We start from the raw sequence: 23,081 nt of genomic DNA on the forward strand, positions 1-23,081 counted from the left end.
GAGGCGCAGTGAAGTCTGTCCTTACACAATTTACCTGCTGCTGCTTGCTGCTATTCCAGTCAAAGAGAAACTTGATGCATTCTATGGACAGAGTAGGGGTAGGGTTGGGATGGGGTGTCTCACCTTCACATCATGTTTATATATGTGTGTGTGTCAATCTGTCTGTCTGTCTGTCTTTCTGTCTGTCTGTGTGTCTGTCTCATCACTGTATCCATAAACTTGCAGTTAGTCTAACTGGCATATTCAGTTCAGTTCAATCAGTCTAACCGACTATTAGTTTCTCATATCTAAGTTGTCCATTGCATGTGTGCCCTGCAATGGACAGGCATCCTACCCAGGGTGTCCACTGCCTTGTGCCGAACGCTGACTGGGATAGGCTCCAGGCCCCCCTGTGACCTTGATCATGATGATGGATGGATGGTGTAAAAAGTAGAAAGAAAAGGCCAATTCTAAAGTATTAGGTTCTGGGTTATTCATTTTAAATTGAAAAATTGTATATGTTCTAATCTTAATTAATAGTACTATAGGGCTCAAAGCACAGGTACACTCTGGATTCATGTCCATTGTATGGGCACAGCAACAATAATAATAATAATAATAATAATAATAAGTAAATCATTTACAATTACCATGATGCATTCTCACTTTTAATGGCTTCAGGAAAATGCTGGGATTTGCTTAACAAATTGCATCTTGCTTTAGTCCTTGACTTTTCAGAACATATTGTCTTCCCCGAAGGAGAAAATACATAAATATGCAAATCAGAAATCATTAGCAAAGTAAGAGTGAAGCAATTAGTAGCTATGCCGTTGTAGGCCGTTTTCATCACTCTGGATGAAATAATAACAAAGCAGCATTTAATTACTCTGCGGGGGGAGGAAGGGACCGGAAAGGATAAAGGTCACCTGTGTCGCCCCCTGGCTCCCACAGCAGATACTGCACTGAGTACCCACCATGCAAGTCGTGTAATACACTTCCAGAGGATTCATAGGAATGTGAAACCACACCAATCTGCTGTAAAATCTGATATTAAAATCAATGAGTGTAGTGATTTTATGAGATCCTAATTGTATTCAAGAGGCTGCTGTCTTTGTAGTTTTTGATTGCATACAATGCCAGTTAAAGCCCATTTGGAGTCTTTGGCAAGCTTTACCGTCAGCGCCCCCCAGCTAAGTCACTGCCCCCTCAGAAGATGAGGCCCTTGGTGGCAGTCTGCTTCACATACTGTAATTGGTTGTCCGGCACTGATTGTATAGATGTTTGCCTGTGATATAAAGATAAGTTAGAACATCATTGATTTTTCTCCCTTCATTTAATTGTTGTTGTCCTACAGTATTACCTAGATAAATAACTCCCAGCACAATAAAATGATAATAATAAATGATAAAATAGGTTACAAGAAATTTAATTTCTTGAAGGACTGACGTCAAGAGCATTCCCCCAGGCCGGTCAAATTAAGTGTGTTTATGCTGAGATGTTTTTATAGCTAGATAAGATTACTTTAAGCAACTTTAAGCTATTAGTTAAGTTCTCCCCAAACGAGCTTTATGGGCTGAATTGTCTCCTCTCGTTTGTAAATTTCTTATGTTCTTATGTTCAACATCAATAGTGATTCAACTCTTAAATCCTAGTACAACAAAAGCTTCTTATTTATGAAAATATTAAAGTTTTACAGTCTTGTCAGTTAACCATGAAACCTTGTAACACATAGAGTTGCTAAGGTAATATACACTGATGCTATATAGCCACATAATGACATTTCAGTGAACAATGGGCAGCATTTACGACAGTGCCGTCACAACATCATATTGCAACATCATATCGCAACACGTTGCTTATGTTTGTGGAGAAGCTGGTGTAAGCAAACCTACTGCTCTGCCCATCGTATAAATGCATAGCACATATAATAATGTACAGTAGATAGTACTTCTTATATAAATTTTAGATATTTCATTACTTATAAAAAAAGTTTACTGTAGCCAATGTTTGAAGCATGCCATACTAATGTTCACCCAATGACAAAACCACCTAACGACACATTTCTTGGTACGTATCCCTGTCATTAAACAGCGTTTGACTGTATTTTCATTTCAAACACTGCAACAGTAGGAAGGTTTAGTTCAGCTATGAGGAATAAAACACCAAATGAGAAAGTCATCTCGAAACTAGCTTTGATTAGACCAACCTATCATATTCCTTCTCAGACTTACCATGACAAGAACCAAAATAACTTTGGCCATGATGTCATGGCATTTCCAGAAAGAGGTTTCCATTTTCCTCCCTTGCATATGATTTGAATTTTATGGTACATTTATTTGTCAAACGTTAATCTGTTGATATATATTTACTTCCTGTTTTATGTTAATCTATCCAAGTTTTTACCACAAAATCTTTTCTCAGGAAATGGGTTTCCTCAATTTAATTAGTAAATTGAACAAAGTAATTAATAATCATTTGCAGCTTATTCATTCTTACTGGGATTCCAGTCAATCACAGGTCTCACACACGCTCACCCACCATCGGCCAATTGGAGATACCAGTTACTGGACCACATGTTACTAGACTGTGAGAGGAAACCGGAACACGTGGAGCAAACCTTTGCAAACACGGGGAGAACATGCAACCTCCATAGACACACGGTGGCCCAATGGGTCACACTTTGGACTCACGTCTTCAGGTTCAACTCTTGCCTGAGTAAGGTGTGTGCAGATATGCCTTTCATATGTAATTTCTACCCATTAAAGACTGCTGCCCATTCCATGGCGCCCTCTGCTTTGTGCTTTCTGGAATAGCATCTAGACTTCCTTAATACCTGTATTGAATAAACTCTGGAAAATACATGTAGAATGTATTGTTATACTAAATATGTATTTATGTAAGTCGCTCTGGCTAAGGGCGTCTGCCAAATGATGATGTAAATGTATTGAAGATACATGCAGTGTATCATATACCTGCAGAACTGTATCTTGGAGTAGTATGTAAATATGCAATGGAAACTGAATTTGTAAATATGTAAACTGGAATAGTATGTAAATTTCAGCACACTGTTTTAATAAACATGAGTGTCAGGTGTTAAAATATAACATGGGTGTCAGCATTGGCTCAGTAGGTAGCAGGGGCATATTAACTTTCCTGGGGACCCTATAGGTTGACATCAACATGGAGCACTATGGTGAAGCACCAAGTATTGTAGATTGAAGTGACTGTTCCACTTTTCCTGAAGTGGGGCCCTGACATATAATAATGCAGTGGCATAGAACAGCAGGATAAATACAGTGGCAATAGTTTGATAGTAATGAATGAGTAGTAAAGTGACCGGTGTCAGTGAAGGGAGATTGGGTATTTTTAGGCTCCTGACAGCCTCGGGGAAGAAGCAGTTACCTGGCAGGACTGGTTCGGATGCTCCTGTACTTTCGGCCAGACAGGAGTAGGACAAAGAGATTCCTGAGAAAGTTGGGAGGTGTCCTCCACAATGCTGCAGGCTTTGCAGGTGCAGAGTTTGAGGAAAGATGTCTTTCATGTAGGGGAGCGAAATCCCCATGATTTTCTTTTCTGCTGCATGCAGTCTGAGACTTTGCAATCCCCAATCCAAACAGGGACACAGCCAGTCAGAACATTGACACCGTTGCCTCACACCTCCAGGGTTGAGGGTTCAAACAAAACTCACACTTTTTGTAGGCACCCCCTCCATATTCATGTGAGTCTCCTCTGGATACTCTGGTATCCTCTCACAGTCCAAAACATGCCATTAGGTGGACTGTCATCTCACATTTGCCTTGTGATGGACTGGCATCCTTCCCAGGATGTTCTCCTGCATGTGCTACTGGGGATGGACTCCAGATCATCCCCACTACCCTGTACTGAATAAGTGGTTGCAAGATGGATGGACAAAATGCACAAGTAAAGAGATTAAAAGCAGATTCAAATCAGAGAAACATTGTGAAGATGTTCATTTGTTCACAATTGATCCATTCATCTTCCATAGCTACTTACAATATGCTGGGTTGGCTTGGACCCTATCCCAGGAAGCATAAGGCAGGGGACAGCCTGAAGAGCAGAGCATTTCAGGGCACCTTCACAATCCCGAATTTACAAATTCACAAGTTAGGAGTCTTCAGACAGGAGCGGTCCTTGCCAAGGGCATACACAGAGGCGGGGCCACAGGGGCAATAGCTCCAGCTGAAAGCTGATTGGCTTCCAGAGTGCCTCCTCCCCTGTCACTCACTGATTCAAAACATACCATTGGCTAATCAAAAGGTTGGTCCCTCTCAATAAATTATGCCCCTTTTTTATCTCTACCACCTTAAAAAAATAGTAAAATTGCCCTTGGTCCTTGTAGACTTACTTGGGGTCCACCGGGGGGAATTGCACACAGCTGCCAAGGCAGAGATCCTGATCTGAAAGAGAAGTGAAAATGAGCCAGAGGTGTGACTCTGTGAATTCATTTACATGTATTTATTCAGCAGACACTTTTGTCCAAAGTGATGTGGAAGTGAGGAGAGCTTGTGATCAAAGAGCAGGGTTAGCCAGCAGCCAGCAGCCCTAGAGCAGTTAACGGTAAGAGCCTTGGTGAATGGCGACACACAGCAGCATCGGTAGTGATTTATGGAAACCTGGGCTAAGCCTTTGGGCTGTGATTTTAATAAAAATGAATGAAAACACATGATTTAAAATAATTAGGAAACATTTATTTTTTGGGGGGGGGAGGTAAAGAACATTTTTCTTTGGGGGGGGGGGGCAGTACAATTACTCTACCAGCAACAAGATTCAAATCCATATCCTTCAGGAGCTGAGCACCAGACAGAAACGTCCTGAGCTACACGCCACTCCACAGTGGGTTTCTTACAGAGGTGTGTGATGTGTCGTACATCACTAAGTACCTGTATATAAAGCTCCTTCAGAGGTCTGCTCTGAAAAGCATGGGGAAGGTGTTGAAAGGCGGCCTCTTGAATATTCATCGCTAGCACCAATTAGCGGCTTCGCTAGCTGCTCTTTACTGAGTCATTCCCCAGAGGCTCCCGGCTGCTCCTTCGCCTTCCATTCAAGACATGCTCCGAATGCTCTCAATATAATCTCCCAAATATTCTCTACCTTTTATTATGCTGATAGGGCTTAGTTGCCCTGGGTCTTTTCTGTACAGCACTTGGCTATCTCTGTTTGGATATAACCAAAGTACTTATCAAGAAAATATCCTTATTTTTCAGCATTCATTTTTGCCTCAAGGGTCCCCGGCAGCACTCAGATGTTAAGCCCTGCAACAGGGTCCAGAGAGGAAAACCACACATCAGCTTGTGTCAGCTGAGTGAAACCGTCTGAGTGAAACTCAGAATCCTGTCTGACGATCTGACTGAGTGGCATCAAGAGATGATTAAGACGGTCATGTTGCTGCTGTGCAATAAAAAAAAACGTGTATCTCTAAAAATCCATTATTTCAGGAGTGTGAACAAATGCATTTTCTCAGAAACTATTTTATAAAATACACCTAAAACAAGGTAATGCGATACCCTTAGCACCTCAAATACCAGCCTATCTTTACACTGTCAGTGAATGGTTTAATGTTTTAAATGGATAAAAATATTGGGACACACCTCTTAATTGTTGAATTCACATGTTTCATTCAAGCTTATTGCCCCAGGTGTATAAAATCAAGCACCTAGCCATGCAGTCAGGTTTACAAACATTTGTGAAAGAATGGGTCGTTCTGAAGAGCTCAGTGAAGTCAAGTGTGGTACTGTCATAGGATGCCACCTTAGCTATAAGTCAGTTTGTGATATTTCTTCCCTGCTAGATATTCCACAGTCAACTGTAAATGGTATTATTACAAATTAGAAGTATTTAGGAAAAACATAAACTCAGCCATGAAGTGACAGACCACGTAAAGTAACAGAGCAGGATCGCCAAAGCTCTGTTGACTCAATAACTACAGAGTTCCAGACTTCCTCTGGCATTAACCCCAACACAAAAACTGTGCACTGGGAGCTTCATGGAATGGGCTTCAATGGCCGAGCAGCTGCATTGCAGTGGTGTAACTCACACCTCGACTGCACTCTGGAGCAGTGGAAACATGTTCTATAGAGTGACAAATCACGCTTCTCTGTCTGACAGTCTGATGGACGAGTCTGGGTTTGGGAGATGCCAGGAGAACGTTACCTGCCTGACTGTACTGTGTCAGCTGTAAAGTTTGGTGGAGGAGGGATAATGGTGTGGGGCTGTTTTTCAGGGGTTGGGCTTGGCCCCTTAGTTCCAGTGAATGGAATTCTTAATGATTCAGCACACCAAGGCATTTTGGACAATACTATGCTTCAGACTTTGTGGGAACAGTTTGGGGAAGGCCCTTTTCTGTTCCAGCATGTCTGTGCCCCAGTGCACAAAGTAAGGTCCATAAAGACATGGATGGGTGAGTTTGGTATGGAAGAACTTGACTGCCCCTGCAGAGCCCTGACCTCAACCCCATCAAACACCTTTGGGATGGACTAGAATGGAGATTGCGAGCCAGGCTTTCACATCCAACATCAGTGCCCGACCTCACAAATTCAATTCTGGATGAATGGGCAAAAATTCCCACAGACACACTCCATAAACTTGTAGAGAGTCTTCCCAGAAGAGTGGCAGCTGTTATAGCTGCAAAGAGGGGATCAACTCCATATTGATGCTTATGGATTTAGAATGGGATGTCATCAAAGTTCCTGTACGTGTAATGGTCAGATGTCCCACTACTTTTGTACATATTAATGTATGTAGATTGTTGTCAGTGAGGTAAATATGTCAGTGTCAAGAAGATTCAAACTAACCTCACTTCATGTTCACAATTAACAAGGATGGGAGATGACTGTACTGTGTCAACAGGGTGCCTTTCTTTAAATATTATCTGGTCAAACATGACTAAACATTGTACGTTAACAAATGGAATTGGTATCACACAATACAAGTACTAAATGTGAAATGTGGAAAGTATTCACTTTGCTATAATGACAACACTAGTAAAGATATTAAAATGGCCCTAATGAAAAAGCAAATGCCAGGTTAGAAGTATTTTGTCTTTCACGTATTCTCTGTGTGGCTAGATCAAGATACTTCACAAGATTATTCAAAGGGAAAACTTAAAATTATAGATTTGGTTGTATTAACGTTGTCGAAATTGATGGAACATTGTCGCTATTCTTTTACTTCTGTTTTTATCTGTGAATTTCAAAACAGTATATTCGAACATGCTGTAACATCTTGTTGGCCTCAGCAGGAGGTGCTTTCTGGTTTATCTCTCCTTATTTTCCAGATGGATTTCCTAGAGTGTCATCACAAATGATGAGTCTTCCAGATAACTTGCTGCTACAGTGCTTAGTTGGAGCTGTTGTTCCTCCAGCTATATATGGATGTGAACTACTACTGTATGTGTCTGTCACACCTCATAAAATAGTTCAACCATGTAAAACTGACTGCTGTATAAATGCCAGAATACATGGAATAAGCAGAACTTCAACTCCAAGACACAATGATACTCTTGAGAAGGTAGTCCTAACGAAGCCCAAAGTCACTCGATCAGTCACTCTATCAAGGTTACTGTGACGATGGTTCCATAAGAATCGTGGTTTTATTCATCCTCAAAAACATGTAGAGTTGTGTTCAAAATAATAGCTAACCTGATCAATCACCGTTTTTGGTAGAAATTATATTTCTATGTGGCAAATAATTTACTAGTAGGTATAGTAGAGTAATGGAAAACCAACAGACCCAACAGTCATGACATGCATGCTGCTGATTATGTGTAACAGAATCATTACCTGAAAGGGGCGTGTTCAAAATAATAGCAGTGTGAAGTTCAATTTGTGAGGTCATTCATTCTGTGAAAAAGTAGCTGCCAATTATGGGCCTTATTTAAGGAAGGAAGGCAGCAAATGTTGTACATGCTGGTTATAGTGCATTTCTCTAAAATAGGTCATTCCATACATTGTTCAGAAGAACAGCGTACCTTGATTAAAAAGTTGATTGGAGAGGGGAAAACATATAAAGAAGTGCAGAAAATGATAGGCTGCTCAGCTAAAATGATTGCAAATGCTTTAAAACGGCAACCAAAATCTAAAAGACGTGGAAGAAAACAAAAAACTATCATTCGAATGGATCGAAGAATAGCCAAAATGGCAAAGACTCAGCCAATGATCAGCTCCAGGAAAATCAAAGAAGGTCTAAAGTTACCTGTGAGTTCTGTTACAATCAGATGATGCCTATATGAAGCCAAACTATCTGCAAAAAGCCCCCGCAAAGTCCCACTGCTGAAAAAAAGACACGTGCTGAAGAGGTTTCAATTTGCCAAAGAACACATTGACTGGCCTAAAGAGAAACGCTGCAACATTTTGTGGACTGATGGAAGCAAGATTGTTCTTTTTGGGTCTAGGGGCCCCAGACAGTTTGTCAAATGACCCCCAAACACTGAATTCAAGCCACAGTACACTGTGAAGACAGTGAAGCATGGTGGTGCAAGCATCATGATATGGGGATGTTTCTCATACTACGGTGGATGGCCTATTTATCGCATACCAGGGATCATGGATCAGTTTGAATACCTCAAAATACTTGAAGAGGTCATGTTGCATTATGCTGAAGAGGAAATGGATATTTCAACAAGAAAACGACCCTGAACACATGAGCAACATCTTGGTTCCAGACCAACAAGATTGATGTTATGGAGTGGCCAGCCCAATCCCCGGACCTTAATCCAATAGAAAACTTGTGGGGTGACATCAAAAATGCTGTTTCTGAGGCAAAACCAAGAAATGTAGTCCAATCATCCTGGGCTGGAATACCTGTTCACAGGTGCCAGAAGTTGGTCGACTCCATACAAGACAGATGTGCAGCATTTCTCAGAAACAGTGGTTATACAATTAAATATTAGTTTAATGATTCAAAGGAAAGCAAAATCTTAAAACATTTTTCAGTTCATACAGTGAATCTTTGAGTTTGTAAAGAAGAATGTGGACACTGCTATTTTTTTGAACAGCCTAATATTCCCTTTCCTTCACTTTCTGTAAAGGAGTAACACAAATGTGATGAATTTCTCTTCTTGTTTTGATTTGGAATAGAATTTGTAGTGCTCCCGATGCATTTGCATGTGTGCAAATAAAAACTATTAGAAGGATTTTCAGTTTTATTCACTTTTTTAGACGCACTGCTATTATTCTGAACACATCTGTAAATACCTTTGCTGGCTTTAATTTCCATAAAGCGCCGGTTCCCTGTCAAATTTAACAATGAATATTGTCAAATTATTTACACGCTTCATAAAAACTGAGCAAAAACTATTGTATAATTTAAACAATATGCATTATAATTCAAATGTTCTGCTAAAACATTTGGCCATATGTGTTTATTTTAATATAGTTTTTGTATGTGAAACATTTTATTGAGAAGCACAATATTTGCAAAACATATTTCAGAATAATTGGCATCCCTTCAGTTAATATTTGGTGAAGCATCACCTGGAGAAGATCACAGCACTGCCCCCTTTCCGTCAAGTATATCAAGGTTGCAGCACACTTTTAGATAGATCTTGGACCACACCTCCATACAAGAGATTTCAAGATCCTTGATAGTCTTCAGTTTTCGCCTGACTACAGGTTTTCAATATGATTCAAGGCTGGATGCTGAGACGGAGATTGCAAAACTTTGATACTGCCTATGTGCCTATGACCAAAAGATTGGTTGTTTGAGCCCTGGCCTCAGCAAAACAGTCACAGGTCTGTGGGCCCTTGAGCAATGACCTTAACCCCCAGCCTCTAGGGTGCTGCATGCTGGCTGACACTGCCCTGTGGCTCACAAGATTACTGTCACCTGTCTGCCTCATGGAGAGAAAGAAAAAGAGAAGCATTCCTATCAGGAGCAGACTGATAGCAGCAGCCGGAACTTCAAACCAGTTTGGTGTCCCCTGCGATTACAGATCTCACATACATTCGTGATATTAATCACAATTAAGATACAATATTGTGCATTTTATATCGATTCATCACATGCTACTTTCATATCTCTCATCTTTATCTATATAATCTCATTATGATAGGAGTCATAACACAAAAAAATGTTTGGTACAATACTTAAAACAATTTTGAAATGTAATAATTTGTAATGTTTTGTACTCAAACTATGTTATCGATGTGTGTATTTAATGAAAAATTCAACGTTTGTGGTGCATGATGGGGACATTATTTGGAGGTGGGGGAAATGGTCAATTTTTGCCCCAGGGCCGTGTACAATTGTTCCGCCACTGATTCCAATGTCCTTGTGCAAACGGCAAATAAAAGGTTATTTAAAAAATCTGTCAAGCCCTAGTCAAAGCACCCAGGTTTTAACAAAAACGAATGGCAGTTATAATCGCATATTTATTGCAAAAAAACAGACTGGTAAGACCGCATACGGGGTGTAATAAAAAAAAAAAATCAAACTAAAAGACTTTACCATGGTACTGTAACCATGATAGTAGCACGTATGATAAACAGTTAATGGTTATATAGCTTCAAATTACAAATGAATGAATAATTTAAATTAAAAAAAAAGTACATCCTTAAGAATCAGAGAAACATATTGCAGAACTCTTTATTTATGACACACGTGGGAGCATATCTTGACACCAGTAACTATAATTATATATGACTATTATAGAGTCCCTCTTTTAAACTTTGGAAGTCTGCTCTTGACGAATATAGCTAACATTTGAGCTAAGGGCGTGCGACACAACTAAGCAGGCCGACTTCTGGAGCTTGGATCGGGTTCGACGTGTAGTAAACGGGTTCATCCGATCAAGCCAGTCGCCAAGGTCGGGAGCCGGACCCGCGCTACGTGGGTCGATCTGCGCTCGATTAGGACTCCCTGCGCGCGCACTGAGGAGCGCAACGCGCAGCCGCCCGTACGGCTCGTTAAAGCAGTGCTCGCGGCGCCTCGAGCCCTAGACCCAGTTTGCTCAGCACATCGAATAGAGAGGCTTCGACAAGTAGGGGTGCCGACGGTGAGAGACCCGAGCCGAGACGGGGCGAAGGAGCGGCTGGCGACGGCGAGAGACTGAGCCCGACCCCAGCGACCGAAAGCCTGGGGCAGAAGAGGAAGGAAAGAACGGAGCGAGAAGCTAGTCGCGACTGCAAACGGAAAAAGTGCCTACCCAGTAGCGGACCGGCTCGCTGGCTGGCTGGCTAACCGAGCGGCGTCCAGGCAGCATGGCCGCCGAGGGTCTCTACGAGGTACCGCCGTCAGCCGCCGGAGCCCCCTCCCCTCGCCGAAAGCGGACGCCCTGGGAGGGGGCAAACTGTCGAATTAAGTGTAGACTTGGCGTGGCACCGATGGAGGAGTGTGTCTTTAGCGAAAAGTGCGCTAGAAACACACTCCTCCATCGGTGCCACGCCAAGTCCACACTTAACTCGACAGTTTGCCCCCAGTTTAAGCTTAATTTTAGTCTATTTTTGTCTCAAATGGTCTGTTTCTTGTTTCCCGGAGTTGGAAATTAGCGTGTTCCCCCAGAGAATACTGCTGTTCAGCACTGTTGCTAGCTATCTGTGGTGTTTTTGTGCTTTTCTGTTTTATTTCTTTCTGTTTTTTGTGTTCCTTTTGTTCGAACGGAACGAAGGTACTTTTAAACTTTGCCATGGTGTGCATTGTTTTTGTCTAACGCCCCAGAAGTCGTCGACAGGACATAGTACTTTCTCAACACGATTGGTTTTAATGGTTTGTTTGTTTTATTTATTTATTTTTGTGGAAACTTTTAAATATAGACGAAACTTGTGTAGAGGCTCACGGCGTTTTAAAATGAAGATGGGAGTCCATCTTGCTGTTTGACGTTGCTCAGTGTCATCTAGGTGGTTCTTTCTGGTTTAGGTGTTACGGTTTCCACCTATATTGCTGAGGTTGATTAAATACGCAAACTTACAGGTCGATTTGTTGGCTTGCTTTACTTGTGCCAAAAATACCCATATTTGACTTGAACATGGTCGATGAGGCTGCTCATGGCTTTCTTGCAGGCCGGTTAATGCACAATCAGTGTTAGGTTAACACTTAATCCCTTCTCTGACATCTGTTCAGGACCCATCTCTGAAATGAAGTTGACTGGAGAACAAATTCCCTATGACTTGTTCCAAGTGTCATTTTAAGTGCTCCTCAGCTCTCGTCGCATTATGTTCACATACTCCAGGGTTTATGATTTGGCGACAGTACTTGGGCACCAGTCCAGTGCAAGAGATGTGCTTTAACACTAGCAAAGGCCATGGAATCTACATTCAGCCTCTGTGGACAGCATTGCTTAACACTGGCTTTAAAATTTTATTTTGAGTTGTGGGTGCATAAGTATACCCACCAGTCCGTGTCATGGTTGGAATGGGATTTTGGTTTTGTTGCTTGAATATGGAATGTATAACATTAAGTGGGAGGTGGTTGGTTCAGAATTTGCTTTGATGCCATGGAGCAGCAGTAGTAGAGTAGAGTAGAGTAGAGTGGAGTGTTTGTCCCTCCCTCTTTTTGTATCTTGTGCAGAACATTTGGTTAACAGAGAAAAGAGAACTGAAAACTCATTGTACCCATTCGTTTAAACTGATGGTCTTTTAAAAGAATTTATTGATTTGAAGTTTTCAGGGGGCTGTGGTATTTAATGCCAAGGGGCTTAAAAAATGACATTTCATTCAGTAAATGGCTGCTTTAAATTAGTGTGTTTTTTTTTTTCCTCCAAGCATGGCATTTTTTTGTCCTGAGGAGGAACTTGTCTTGTTGAAGTGAAATGTTTTGTTATTGGCAGAGGATGTTGATTCAGTGAAGGTAAGTTGTTTTCTGATGGAAAAAATGAAAAAAAAAAGCTGTTTTACCTTTGTTTATGTATTTAATCCTGAAAGTTTTAAGTGTTTGTTTTAATATGACTCTAGTATACACTTGGTCGGCATGTATAGCCTATTACAGAACATTAAATTTCTGTCAAATAGCAGCCATTACTCTAATTTTATAATACATTATGTTTGAAATCAGCTTAATGAGATGGGCCTTACAAACACACTTTTGTTTATGTGTGTGTTCTATTCTTGTTTCTGAAAATTTGAGATACTTTATGTACTGTTCCATAATCTTCACAGTAACTTCTGGATACATATTATGATTAAATTAAAAGTGGTTGGGATATTTTATAAGATAAGAATTCTAAGACAAATCAATGCAGTCCTCCACCCATTTACAGGATGCCTTTCCTGGTGATGGTTGTGGTGGCAGCATGCCGTGCAGGTCAGATGTCTTCAGTTTTATTTGGTCTCTTCAGCAAGCTCCATTTCTGTGAACCAAACCTACCCATGATACTGCAGCACAGTCTGGGAAGAAACAAGGTTCCAAAAAACATCTGCATTCACAAAGGAAAGCAAAGCAGCAACTTGGTTTGGGTTTTTATTTTCAAACTTCTCACTTGTCTGGATTAGTACATTATGTCGTTTAATGTTCCTTCTGGAGTTATACATGGTTGTGCAGTGTATGTAGCCATTTATCCATAAGTTGCATATTTTTAGCTTATTTCTGTTTACTCTTTCTTGCCTAATCTGAGAGTTTCTCTGCCGTATGCTTAAGGTGTTACAGTCCATTTAGTCTCTGACTACTAAAACCCTTACTGCTTCCATTTGAGTAATTTATAAAGTTTATCATGCTATTCTCATGAGTACCAGCCAGAGAATTTCACTTATTTCTCTGAATGCCATAATTCCGGAGAATAAGTGATTTCACCAATGAAAGCATACTGTAAGAACAAAGAGTTAGAATCAGCCTTTGTAATTTGAGGACTGGCTCTGTTTTCATGGATTTCAGTGTGATGACCTTTGCAGGGAGTCTCTTCTGTTCCTGTTCAGCATGTTTCGGTTGGATGAAAATTGCCTATGTGTCATTGACCATTGGTGTTTCTGTTAGTCAAAATTCTATGGCAAGGGAACTTAGAAAATGTTATGTGATATATTCTGTACTTTCAGCTATTGTTCATCCAACATGTTTACACATTGTGCTGGCAGACTATTGGAAAATAGTAATATATTTTAAGCAAGTCGTCTTTTCGGGGTTTAAGTACTTGTGATTGTCAGATTTTTCACGTGGTGCTGTGCATTAACTGAACAGTGAGGCTCTGTGTTTGGCATAGTTGCTGAGTACAGATACCAGCAGTGCACAGGAAGATAAGTTTGAGTTTCCATGCTGGCTTGCAGTAACAAGACCTATTATATTAATGCTTCAAGAAGGAAGTATTTGGTTTTTTGTGGGATGGTTTTGGAGAGGTCTAACACTTCGGTGCATATATTTTATTATGCTACAGGAATATTAGCAATTCTAATTCCGGAGGATCTATCTGTTCTTTGCCTGGAATTTTGGGCCACCCACCTAAATAGACCTATTTCGAAATGCAATTTACACCTTTGTTTTCTCCTCATTACATATGGCACCAATGGACTATGCAGGCCTATATTATGAGAGCATTGTGTGACTAAGCAGGTTAAGCCCCTGTCTGTGATCAGAAGGCTGTCAGTTCAAGCAGGACCGGGCTTTGGCAGAATGGTCACATCTCTGCTGGGCCCTTGAGCATGGCCCTTTACACCCCTCCCCCTTCTCCAGGGGTACAGGAAAAGCAGCCTGCCTTTAACCTTGGACCCCAAGCTTCAGTCAGTTGGATATATGCATGTGTATATTTTGGGTGTAATGGCCCAGTTTTCCCATGGTTCAGTATGTGTCACGATTTTTGGGCCACGGTAATGGTACCCTTTCCATATTTTTATATTTAAGAAGAAAATAACACACAACCCTTTAATTAGAAAAACAAAGGAGTTCATTGTTTATCTACCAACTCTCCATTCAGAAAAATAGCAGCTTTGCTAATAGCAACTGGAATCGGCGGTGACCACCCGAATCAGTATTATATGGAATATAACTTTGCCGATTCAGTATGTATTATGATTTTATGAATTTTTGCTGAAGAGCATTTCAAGTATGTATTTTTGCCAGGAATCTCAGATTGGGCTAAAAAATGCTAAGTTCATAGTACACAAATTTAGCCCTGATTTTCTGTTACCCTGGAAGTTTGTGGCGATCACCAACAAATACCCTAGATCTGAGGCACATCGGTGTTTGCTTGGTGCTGGCAAATTGGCGCTTGATTGCTATTAGTTCAAAGACTTGACCAGTCAGTCACCAATGCGTCACAGACACTCGTCAGATATTCAGCACGCTAAATATCTGGAACTGTCTGGAACTCCGAATCCTGTAGTGTGAAAATTGTTGAGACTGACAATGTGTGGTGACGAGCTGCTGCCAGTGGAAGTGTGTAAATGGTTCAGCTTGTTTAGAAACTGTTCTTGGTGTTCAGTGAAGAGGTATAAAGAGAATAAATGAGTTTACGTTTCAGATACTTGTGATTAGTTGTGGCTTTAAATTAAGATGGTGCAGTAAAAGTCTCTGCACACACTTGCTAATTCATTATTGTGCTGTGCCAAACTTGTGCATGTCAGGCTTCAACTGGGAAATCAGTTCAATTGATTTCCCCCCTCCACACTCAGAAAATGATAAAAACGGTCATTTTATAGTACGTATATTGCAATTTGGTCAGAAGAACAGATACAACAAAAAAAAAAAAACCAGGATGACATGACAAGATATTTATTTTGTTGTAAATATAGCAGTCATTTTATTGCAATAAATATTGGGGTATTTGTAAAATGGAAAAAGGAATTCATTCATTTCTAACAAACTCGTCTAGTGACTAGGATAATTCTCGCACATGCATTGCTCTTGCAAAAGCAGCAGAGGTAAACTTTAAACTGATTTTTAAAGATATTAGATAATCTGTAAAATGAATAATTAAAATTGCAAAGCTTGACAGCGTAAGTGTAAAAAAAACTTTAACCCCCCCATGATGTTCATACAGAATAGTAACTTAGTAAGAAAAAGCCTGATTTTAATATTGCTGACTAGTGATGTAAGGATTGCATGTGTATAACATGCGCTGTTGGTATTTAATATTGCACATCGTCCAACCCTATGACATACTACAGAAGTTTTTTGAATACAGTACAAAATACCCTGCCTCACATTGTGAAGTCATTCAGCACCAGTACCAGTTTTTACGTGAGTGGAATGCAAACATCTTAATGTACTGTACTTCTGGTGCTTTTCTCAAAGTACCAAATGTGAAGCACCCACTTACTAGGCATAGGTTATATCTACTGTATGAAATCCAGGAGGGAAAGACATTAGAATTTAGCAGTGCTTCTTCACTTTGGTAACCTGTAGGTGCTTTGTCTGTATTTTAAATAGTGTACATAGTATGTGCAGTACCTATAAAAGCAATATTAATTTTTGGAAAAAAGCGTTCCAAATGTTTCTCTATAAAGGAAAAAAATAATTTTGACAAGTATATGTTTACAAGGTTAAGCATTTCACTGTTAAAAAGCAACATCAAGCAATCACAACACAGTAAGTATTTATAGATAGATAATCAATGTCCACTCCACAACCCAGGAGAACACACAATGGTTTTAATGCTGCAGTCCCACACAAAGGGAGCAAAAAAATTGTCGTATTGAGTGGTCAAGCTATTTTAATAAAGCTGAGCGCTCTTTTAAAAATTAAGTACTCTAACAGCCACTATTGGTTAAATGCTAGCAGTGGCACAGACAAGGAAAGCAACAGTTTACATTACAGTCACTGTTGCATGCTAAGGGAACGCACGCGTTCCACAGCAAACATTACACACTTATAACATTTACAATTAACATAAATGCACAAATAAAAATGTTACTTTACACAATTTACAGAAGAGCAGTGCAGTACGAAGCATGCCTGCTGACCAACCCCACAGTTTCACATTGCCAGCCAGTTGTCGACAATGGGTGGAACGACTGCTCATTCAAAGTTGTGGTCACTTTCAGCCAGCAAATAAGATGACCCCAGTTTTTTAAATGTATTTTTTTGGGACAAAACACTCATATTCACGCCAATATGTATAACGAAATGGCAGGCATAACAATATTGCGGTTCATGTGTGTGTATTTAACCATCGAGGCATACCGAATGGTTTGATGATCTACCATGTGCTGTTACACCATTAGTGTGTGTAGTGCGAAAAGGGATATGTGAAAAGAAATGTTCCAGTTTGTCTACTCACTTGTGCAAATGGCAAATAAAAAGGATCATCATTTCATTCAGTCTTGTGGCTTTGGTGGGTGCTAACAGGCTAAGTGGAGCAATTTGTGTGGTGATGCCAAACCAATAAAAAGCTTGGCAGTCTTGATCCTTCATTTGGTGATTGTGGTTTTTCAATCAATTCTCTGATTTCTGTAACATTGTCCCAGAGCAGTTTATATGTATGAGTCAATAAAACTATATTGTTCATGATTCCTTATTGCTCTAACTGACTTAAGTTCAGTACAGTGAAACTGACTTTCGGAGTGAGAAAAGGAGAGTGATGTTGAGTAAAATATGGACCAGCCCACTGGCATCATTTGGCAATTTATAGCAATGTCAGGGAATTTTTTTTATTTATTTTTTTTAATCCATTGTTTGGCGATGGGAGCAGATTCATTACAAGTCCGGACTGCCACAAACACCGCAAAGTTTGCAGGACCGCCATCTATACATTAATCAACGTGAAGTCATAGTCTTTGTCAATTTTGCCGTATGTACAGGACATACAGATGATTGAAATTGTGTTTATCTTGGACCCATAGCGAATGCATTAACAAACGTCCACAGAAGTATCAAAAATAAAATTAAATACAGACAATCCTCTACTTACGAACTTTCAACTTATGAAGTTTCAGACATACGAACGAAGAGGACTAAGTCCAAACTGTGTTAATCATGCATTGACTTTATCATACATACTTATGCATGTAGATTTGAGTACTCTTAATAACGACTGAATAACGACTTGCGTTCCGAACGGCCGCTCGGGACTTGAAATGTCCGCATCTCGTTCGTAAGTAGAGGATCATCTGTACAGTATAATTGTAATGGTATATGTAACAGAATAACTGTATAAATAGTGGAAATTGTACTAAATGAAGAAACATTTGGCGGCTGAAAGAGCCGGCTTTTACTGCTGAGCTGTGCCAAATGATCTGGCTCACTAAAAATTGATACCTACACAAATACTACATTACAGTTGCACATAAAACATGTGACAGGTATTTTACAAGTTTTGATCTGTTAATTCCGAGCGTTTTGACACCGATTGCGGCTCGACATCGGCTAGGTAGGCGTTGAGGCTGATAACACAGCAGACAAACAAAGCTTGTGGGGCCGACAGAACAGATTACATAGCATTGCCTGGACTGACGGGCCGGTTATTGATCTGATCATGGATGCATGGTTTGATGGGGCATCAGTAAAAATCAGTAAAGGGACCTGGTGATGTCTTTTATGATTGCCCAGCAGGCTACTGTCAGTGCCTATTGCTGCCTGAGAGAGAATTTGGTCATCATGACCAGACAACTGTTAACATTGAGCACTGGTTGTTTTCTTCCTGTTGTAAACCCTTAATATTTAAGGTTTATGTTGCCTTTTTGGGGGGAACAAACTGTGGTGTGTTTCTGAGCAGGAGAAAAGTGAACAAGAACTGAAACGGACCAAGGTTTTGCACTGTATGGAGATATTTTGGGTTCCATAGCGACAATATTAAGCAAGCACATGTAAGCATGGTGGTGTTTAGGTGAGATGGCAGTGGAGTTTTTAACCACATTAACATAATCTTGGAAAGTGATAGGTGCCAGTACCCTCATGCATTCTATTTTCAAGAATAAGGGTGATGTGCAGAGCTGTAGTAACTTCAGAGGGATAAAGTTGATCAGCCACAACATGAAGTTACAGGAAAGAGTAGTGGAAGCTATAGGTTAAGGAGAAGTGATGATTAGTGAGCAGCAGTATGGTTTCATGCCAGGAAAGGGCACTACAGATGCAGTGGTTGTTCTGAGTGTTAAGTTGCACTGTATCTGTGGACTTGGGGAAAGCGTCTGACATGATGCCCAGAGAAGAGTTGTGTTGTATGAGGAAGTCGGGAGTAGCAGAGAGGTATGCAAGAGTGGTACAGGAAATGTTTGAGGACAGTGATGAGGTCTGTGGTAGGACTGATGGATGCATTCAGTGTAGAGGTGGGATTACATCATGGGTCAGCTCTGAGCCCTTTGTTTGCTATGGTGATGGACAGGTTGACAGACGAGATCAGACAGGAGTCCCCATGGACTATGATGTTTGCAGATGACATTGTGATCTATAGTGAGAGTAGGGAGCAGATTGAAAAGACTCTGGAGAGAAGGAGATATGCTTTAGAGAGGAGGGGAATGAAGGTCAATAGGACTAAGAAAAAATACATGTGCTTGAATGAGAGGGAGGACAGCAGAAGGGTGAGGATGCAGGGAGTAAAGTTGGAGAATGTAGAGGAGTTTAAATGTTTGTGATCAACGGAGTAACGGAGTGTGGAGGAGAGGTGAAGTGAGTGGCAGGAGTGAGTTGTGACAGATTGGTATCAGCAAGAGTGAACGGGAAGGTTTATAAGATGGCAGTGAGGCCAGCTACGTTATATGGGTTGAAGACTGTCAGTGACGAAAAGCAACAGCGTCACTCACTTCGTCACAATAGCAGCCCCTTGTGTATCACAAGCTGCAGTGAGTATTAGAGATGCACCGATACGATATTCGGATCGGTATCGGCGCCGATCCAGACCTATTTGACGGATCGGGTATCGGCCATGCGTGACCAATCCACGTCTTATACTTACTTATTTAGTCTTTGGCAATCAATCACACGACAGCTCTCTCCCATTTTACATGTGTTTTTTGTGGCATTCAAATCGAACGCTATCGCTACCCCTCAGTCTTTTTTGCTACACAATGGGTGTGAGTACAGTGACTTCTGCTTGCTCTGACGTCATGCGCATACCCTTCGCAGTATGAGTAGCGTAAGATAAGATGTGACGATCTGGGCGTATTTTACGATTTTAACAGAATCCAGTAGTACAGCGATTTGCAATCTATGTAAAATAAAGTTTTGAGGTGGGAATAGCGTTTAATGGACAATCCCATTTAACAAAGTGGCATCGCAACTAAGTGTAACAGCTGACGCCAATGGGAGAAACTGTTAAAATTTTAAGCATTCACCACTTGTGTATACTTGCTTTGAAGATATTCATATTGAACTGCAAATGCCTCAAAAACGCTTAAAACAAATGAGGTGGAACAGTACGTTATGTATGTTTGTAGTAGCCGAATTAAACATTTTTTGTCATACATTTTTTCCATCTGTATTTACTAGCTTAAAAAAAAATAATATACAGTGGTACCTCGGTTCTCGAACTCACTAGAACTTAAATTTCTTGAAAGTCTAACAAACCAGTTTGACGTAGAACTCGATCTGAATATCAGAAGTTGAACCGTGAACGCTGACCTAATATAAATTGTATGCGCCAGGAAATGAGTCATACTGCAATGCAATTCTTACTTGAATGCCTTCTTCACAGGCTGGACGATTAACTAAATAAAGCAACGCAACATTACAGTAACTAACATAAACCAAATAACTTACTTATAAATAAACCACTAACTTACGTGTACTATTAGAGCATTTATGTCATTTATTTAAACTTTATTTTACCTGGTAAATTAACTGAAAACCAGTTCTCTCTGCTTTATGTGATATTCGGGAGAAATAGCAGATTACGCAACGGAACTACCTCGGATACAAATGTCATGCGTGTAACTAAACTCTTCAGCCAATAAGGGCAAAGGTGTATAGTCACGGAGGCGGTTCCAGTTTGTGCAACCGGGTGAGAGGTCGCAATGCATCTAACCATAATGCATTGCGTCAGGATCAGAATGCGTTGCTTTAAGCCAGTGCTGTAAGCAAGTCGAACGCACCCAATGACCAGACTGGGGAAACAAACTGAAACGCGGACTTAATACAGAGGACTAATGACAACAACCAGAAACAGCTGATCACATGGGGATCCCACACGAGGTTAACGAGGAGGCATGGCACACGGAAGGAGTGGACGATCGGGGCAGGACAGGGGTAATGTTGGGATAAGATCTTTATCGTTTTGGAAGCCATTAAGAAAAAAATGCTGCTCTTGTTTTATCCTATTCATTTTGTGTTTAAATGCTAAAAAAATAAAATAAACGTATTTAGGTGTAATTTTGGGGGGCCGGGAACCAATTAATTGGTTTTCCATTATTTCTTATGGGAAGAATTCGATCAGAACTCGAACTTTTTAGGATTCGATGCGGAGTCCGGAACGAATTAAGTACGAGAACTAAGGTACCACTGTATAAAGTATAACAAAGTAAAAAGAGCTCTTGTATCGGAATCTGTATCGGTATTGGCAGTTGTGTATCGGAATCGGATCGGAACTGAAAAAATGTGGATCACCTATCTCTAGTGAGTATGCAAAACAGCCCAAGCTAGCAACTCTGAAAGCATCCGTTGCTTTTTTCATTTTACTCTCGTTGTCTCTCAGGATTGTGTGTGTGTGTGTGTGTGTGCTTTGTTTGGTGGGATTTTTCACTTAATGCTACTTCCACCTCTCAAAAATAGCTGTGCTACTAGTTGTTACAAGCATAAAATACTTCTAGATTGTCGCCCTTCTATCTGAATTTCTTCTATACAAATGTCACTGCGCTCACATCCACTGAGTGGCAAATAGACTGCGATTAATTGTACAAATTGATTTAACAAGAAATGAGGTATCTTTTTACAGACTGCCAAAAACAAAATAAGTATCGGACGTAGGTTGGTCACATATGGTCGATATTCGATCCATCTAATAGGTCTGGTGAAATGTGCTTGCTTTTACTAAATATCGTCTTTCTGCTTACTCAAAAGTAATGATTGAACTACTGCTGTTTACTCATACAGAGTTGCATTAAAATAACATGACTCCCTAGTTCAAAATGCCCAATAAATTTGTGTCACTCTTGTTTAACTACCTGTGTCAGAAGTCCTGTCATGTCATTTTATTTTTTTTTGCCAAGATGCTAACGCTGTTCACCATGACTAATCAGCTTCTCATATTTTCTCATATATAATTTCTTAAGATTGACACTGGCATTGCAGATAAAAGCAAAGCAATATGTAAGATTTTCAAAGCTAAGATACAGCAGTAGTACAACAAACCTATGTGACTTCTCTTCCTGCAGAAAATGTACCAATCCTAATCTGTATTTTGGCATACATTTAAGAACATAAAAAATTTACAAACGAGAGGAGGCCATTCGGCCCATCAAGCTCGTTTGGGGAGAACTTAATAGCTCAGAGTTGTTAAAATCTTATCTAGCTCTGATTTAAAGGAACCCATGGTTTTAGCTTCCACTACACTAGCAGGAAGACTATTCCATACTCTACACGCTGTGTAAAGAAGTGCTTCCTCAAATTTGTTTTAAAATGTTCTCACGCTAATTTCCACTTATGGGCACGAGTTCTAGTATTTAGACTAATATTGAAATAGTCATTTGGCTGAACAGCATCCAGACCCATTAGAATCTTATAGACCTGAATCATATCCCCCCTTAGTCTCCTTTGCTCAAGACTAAACAGATGTAGGTTCCGCTAACCTCTCCTTTAAGGTAAAGTTGCATCGTGTCCCATTTTTATTTTCAGCTGCTATTTTCAATCATTTTTTTTTGTCTCTTTTTCAGAGACCAATTTTGTTTTTAAGGAATTATACCCATGTGTTCCTCAAAAGATTTTCGTATACAAGGCTTTCGGCATTTTCTTTAAATGGAACTAAAAATTTACAAAATGCAGAGTAACTGGAAACAAACTGAAAACCATTAGAGGTATTTAAACATCTCTCCAAATATGGACAGCTGGTATATAGTGTTTTGTATCTCATTTCTATCGAATTCATAGCGAATCGGAATCAAATCAAATTTAATATAATCGTTAGCTTGTGAATCCGAATTGAATTGGAACATCTGTGCCTTACAATAACTAAAGAAGAACCTCATTAAGGGCCAGGCACAACATGTTGCCAAAGACCAGATCAAATGGAAACAAAATGTATCAGCCTTATGTCCCAGCTGGGATGAAGACGTCTAACACTAACAGCACTTTTTATTGCC

General features: G+C 40.2%; 1 protein-coding gene across 3 annotated transcripts in view; it reads left to right on the top strand.

Moving 5' to 3' along the window:
- The first annotated feature begins 10,702 nt into the window (after positions 1 to 10,702).
- Positions 10,703 to 23,081, top strand: part of LOC111837846 (chromodomain Y-like protein) — a 41,339-nt gene continuing 28,960 nt past the window's right edge. Inside the window, exon 1 of one of the 3 annotated variants that reach the window (XM_023800254.2) lies at positions 10,703 to 11,219. In XM_023800254.2, coding sequence (XP_023656022.2) covers positions 11,196 to 11,219 — 24 coding nt within the window. In that variant the 5' untranslated portion in view covers positions 10,703 to 11,195. The remainder of the gene's footprint in view (positions 11,220 to 23,081) is intronic. The other 2 variants (XM_023800256.2, XM_023800255.2) reach the window with 2 other exon arrangements.

This window comes from Paramormyrops kingsleyae, chromosome 1 (assembly GCF_048594095.1).
Source record: "Paramormyrops kingsleyae isolate MSU_618 chromosome 1, PKINGS_0.4, whole genome shotgun sequence".
Classification (NCBI taxonomy): Eukaryota; Metazoa; Chordata; class Actinopteri; order Osteoglossiformes; family Mormyridae; genus Paramormyrops; species Paramormyrops kingsleyae.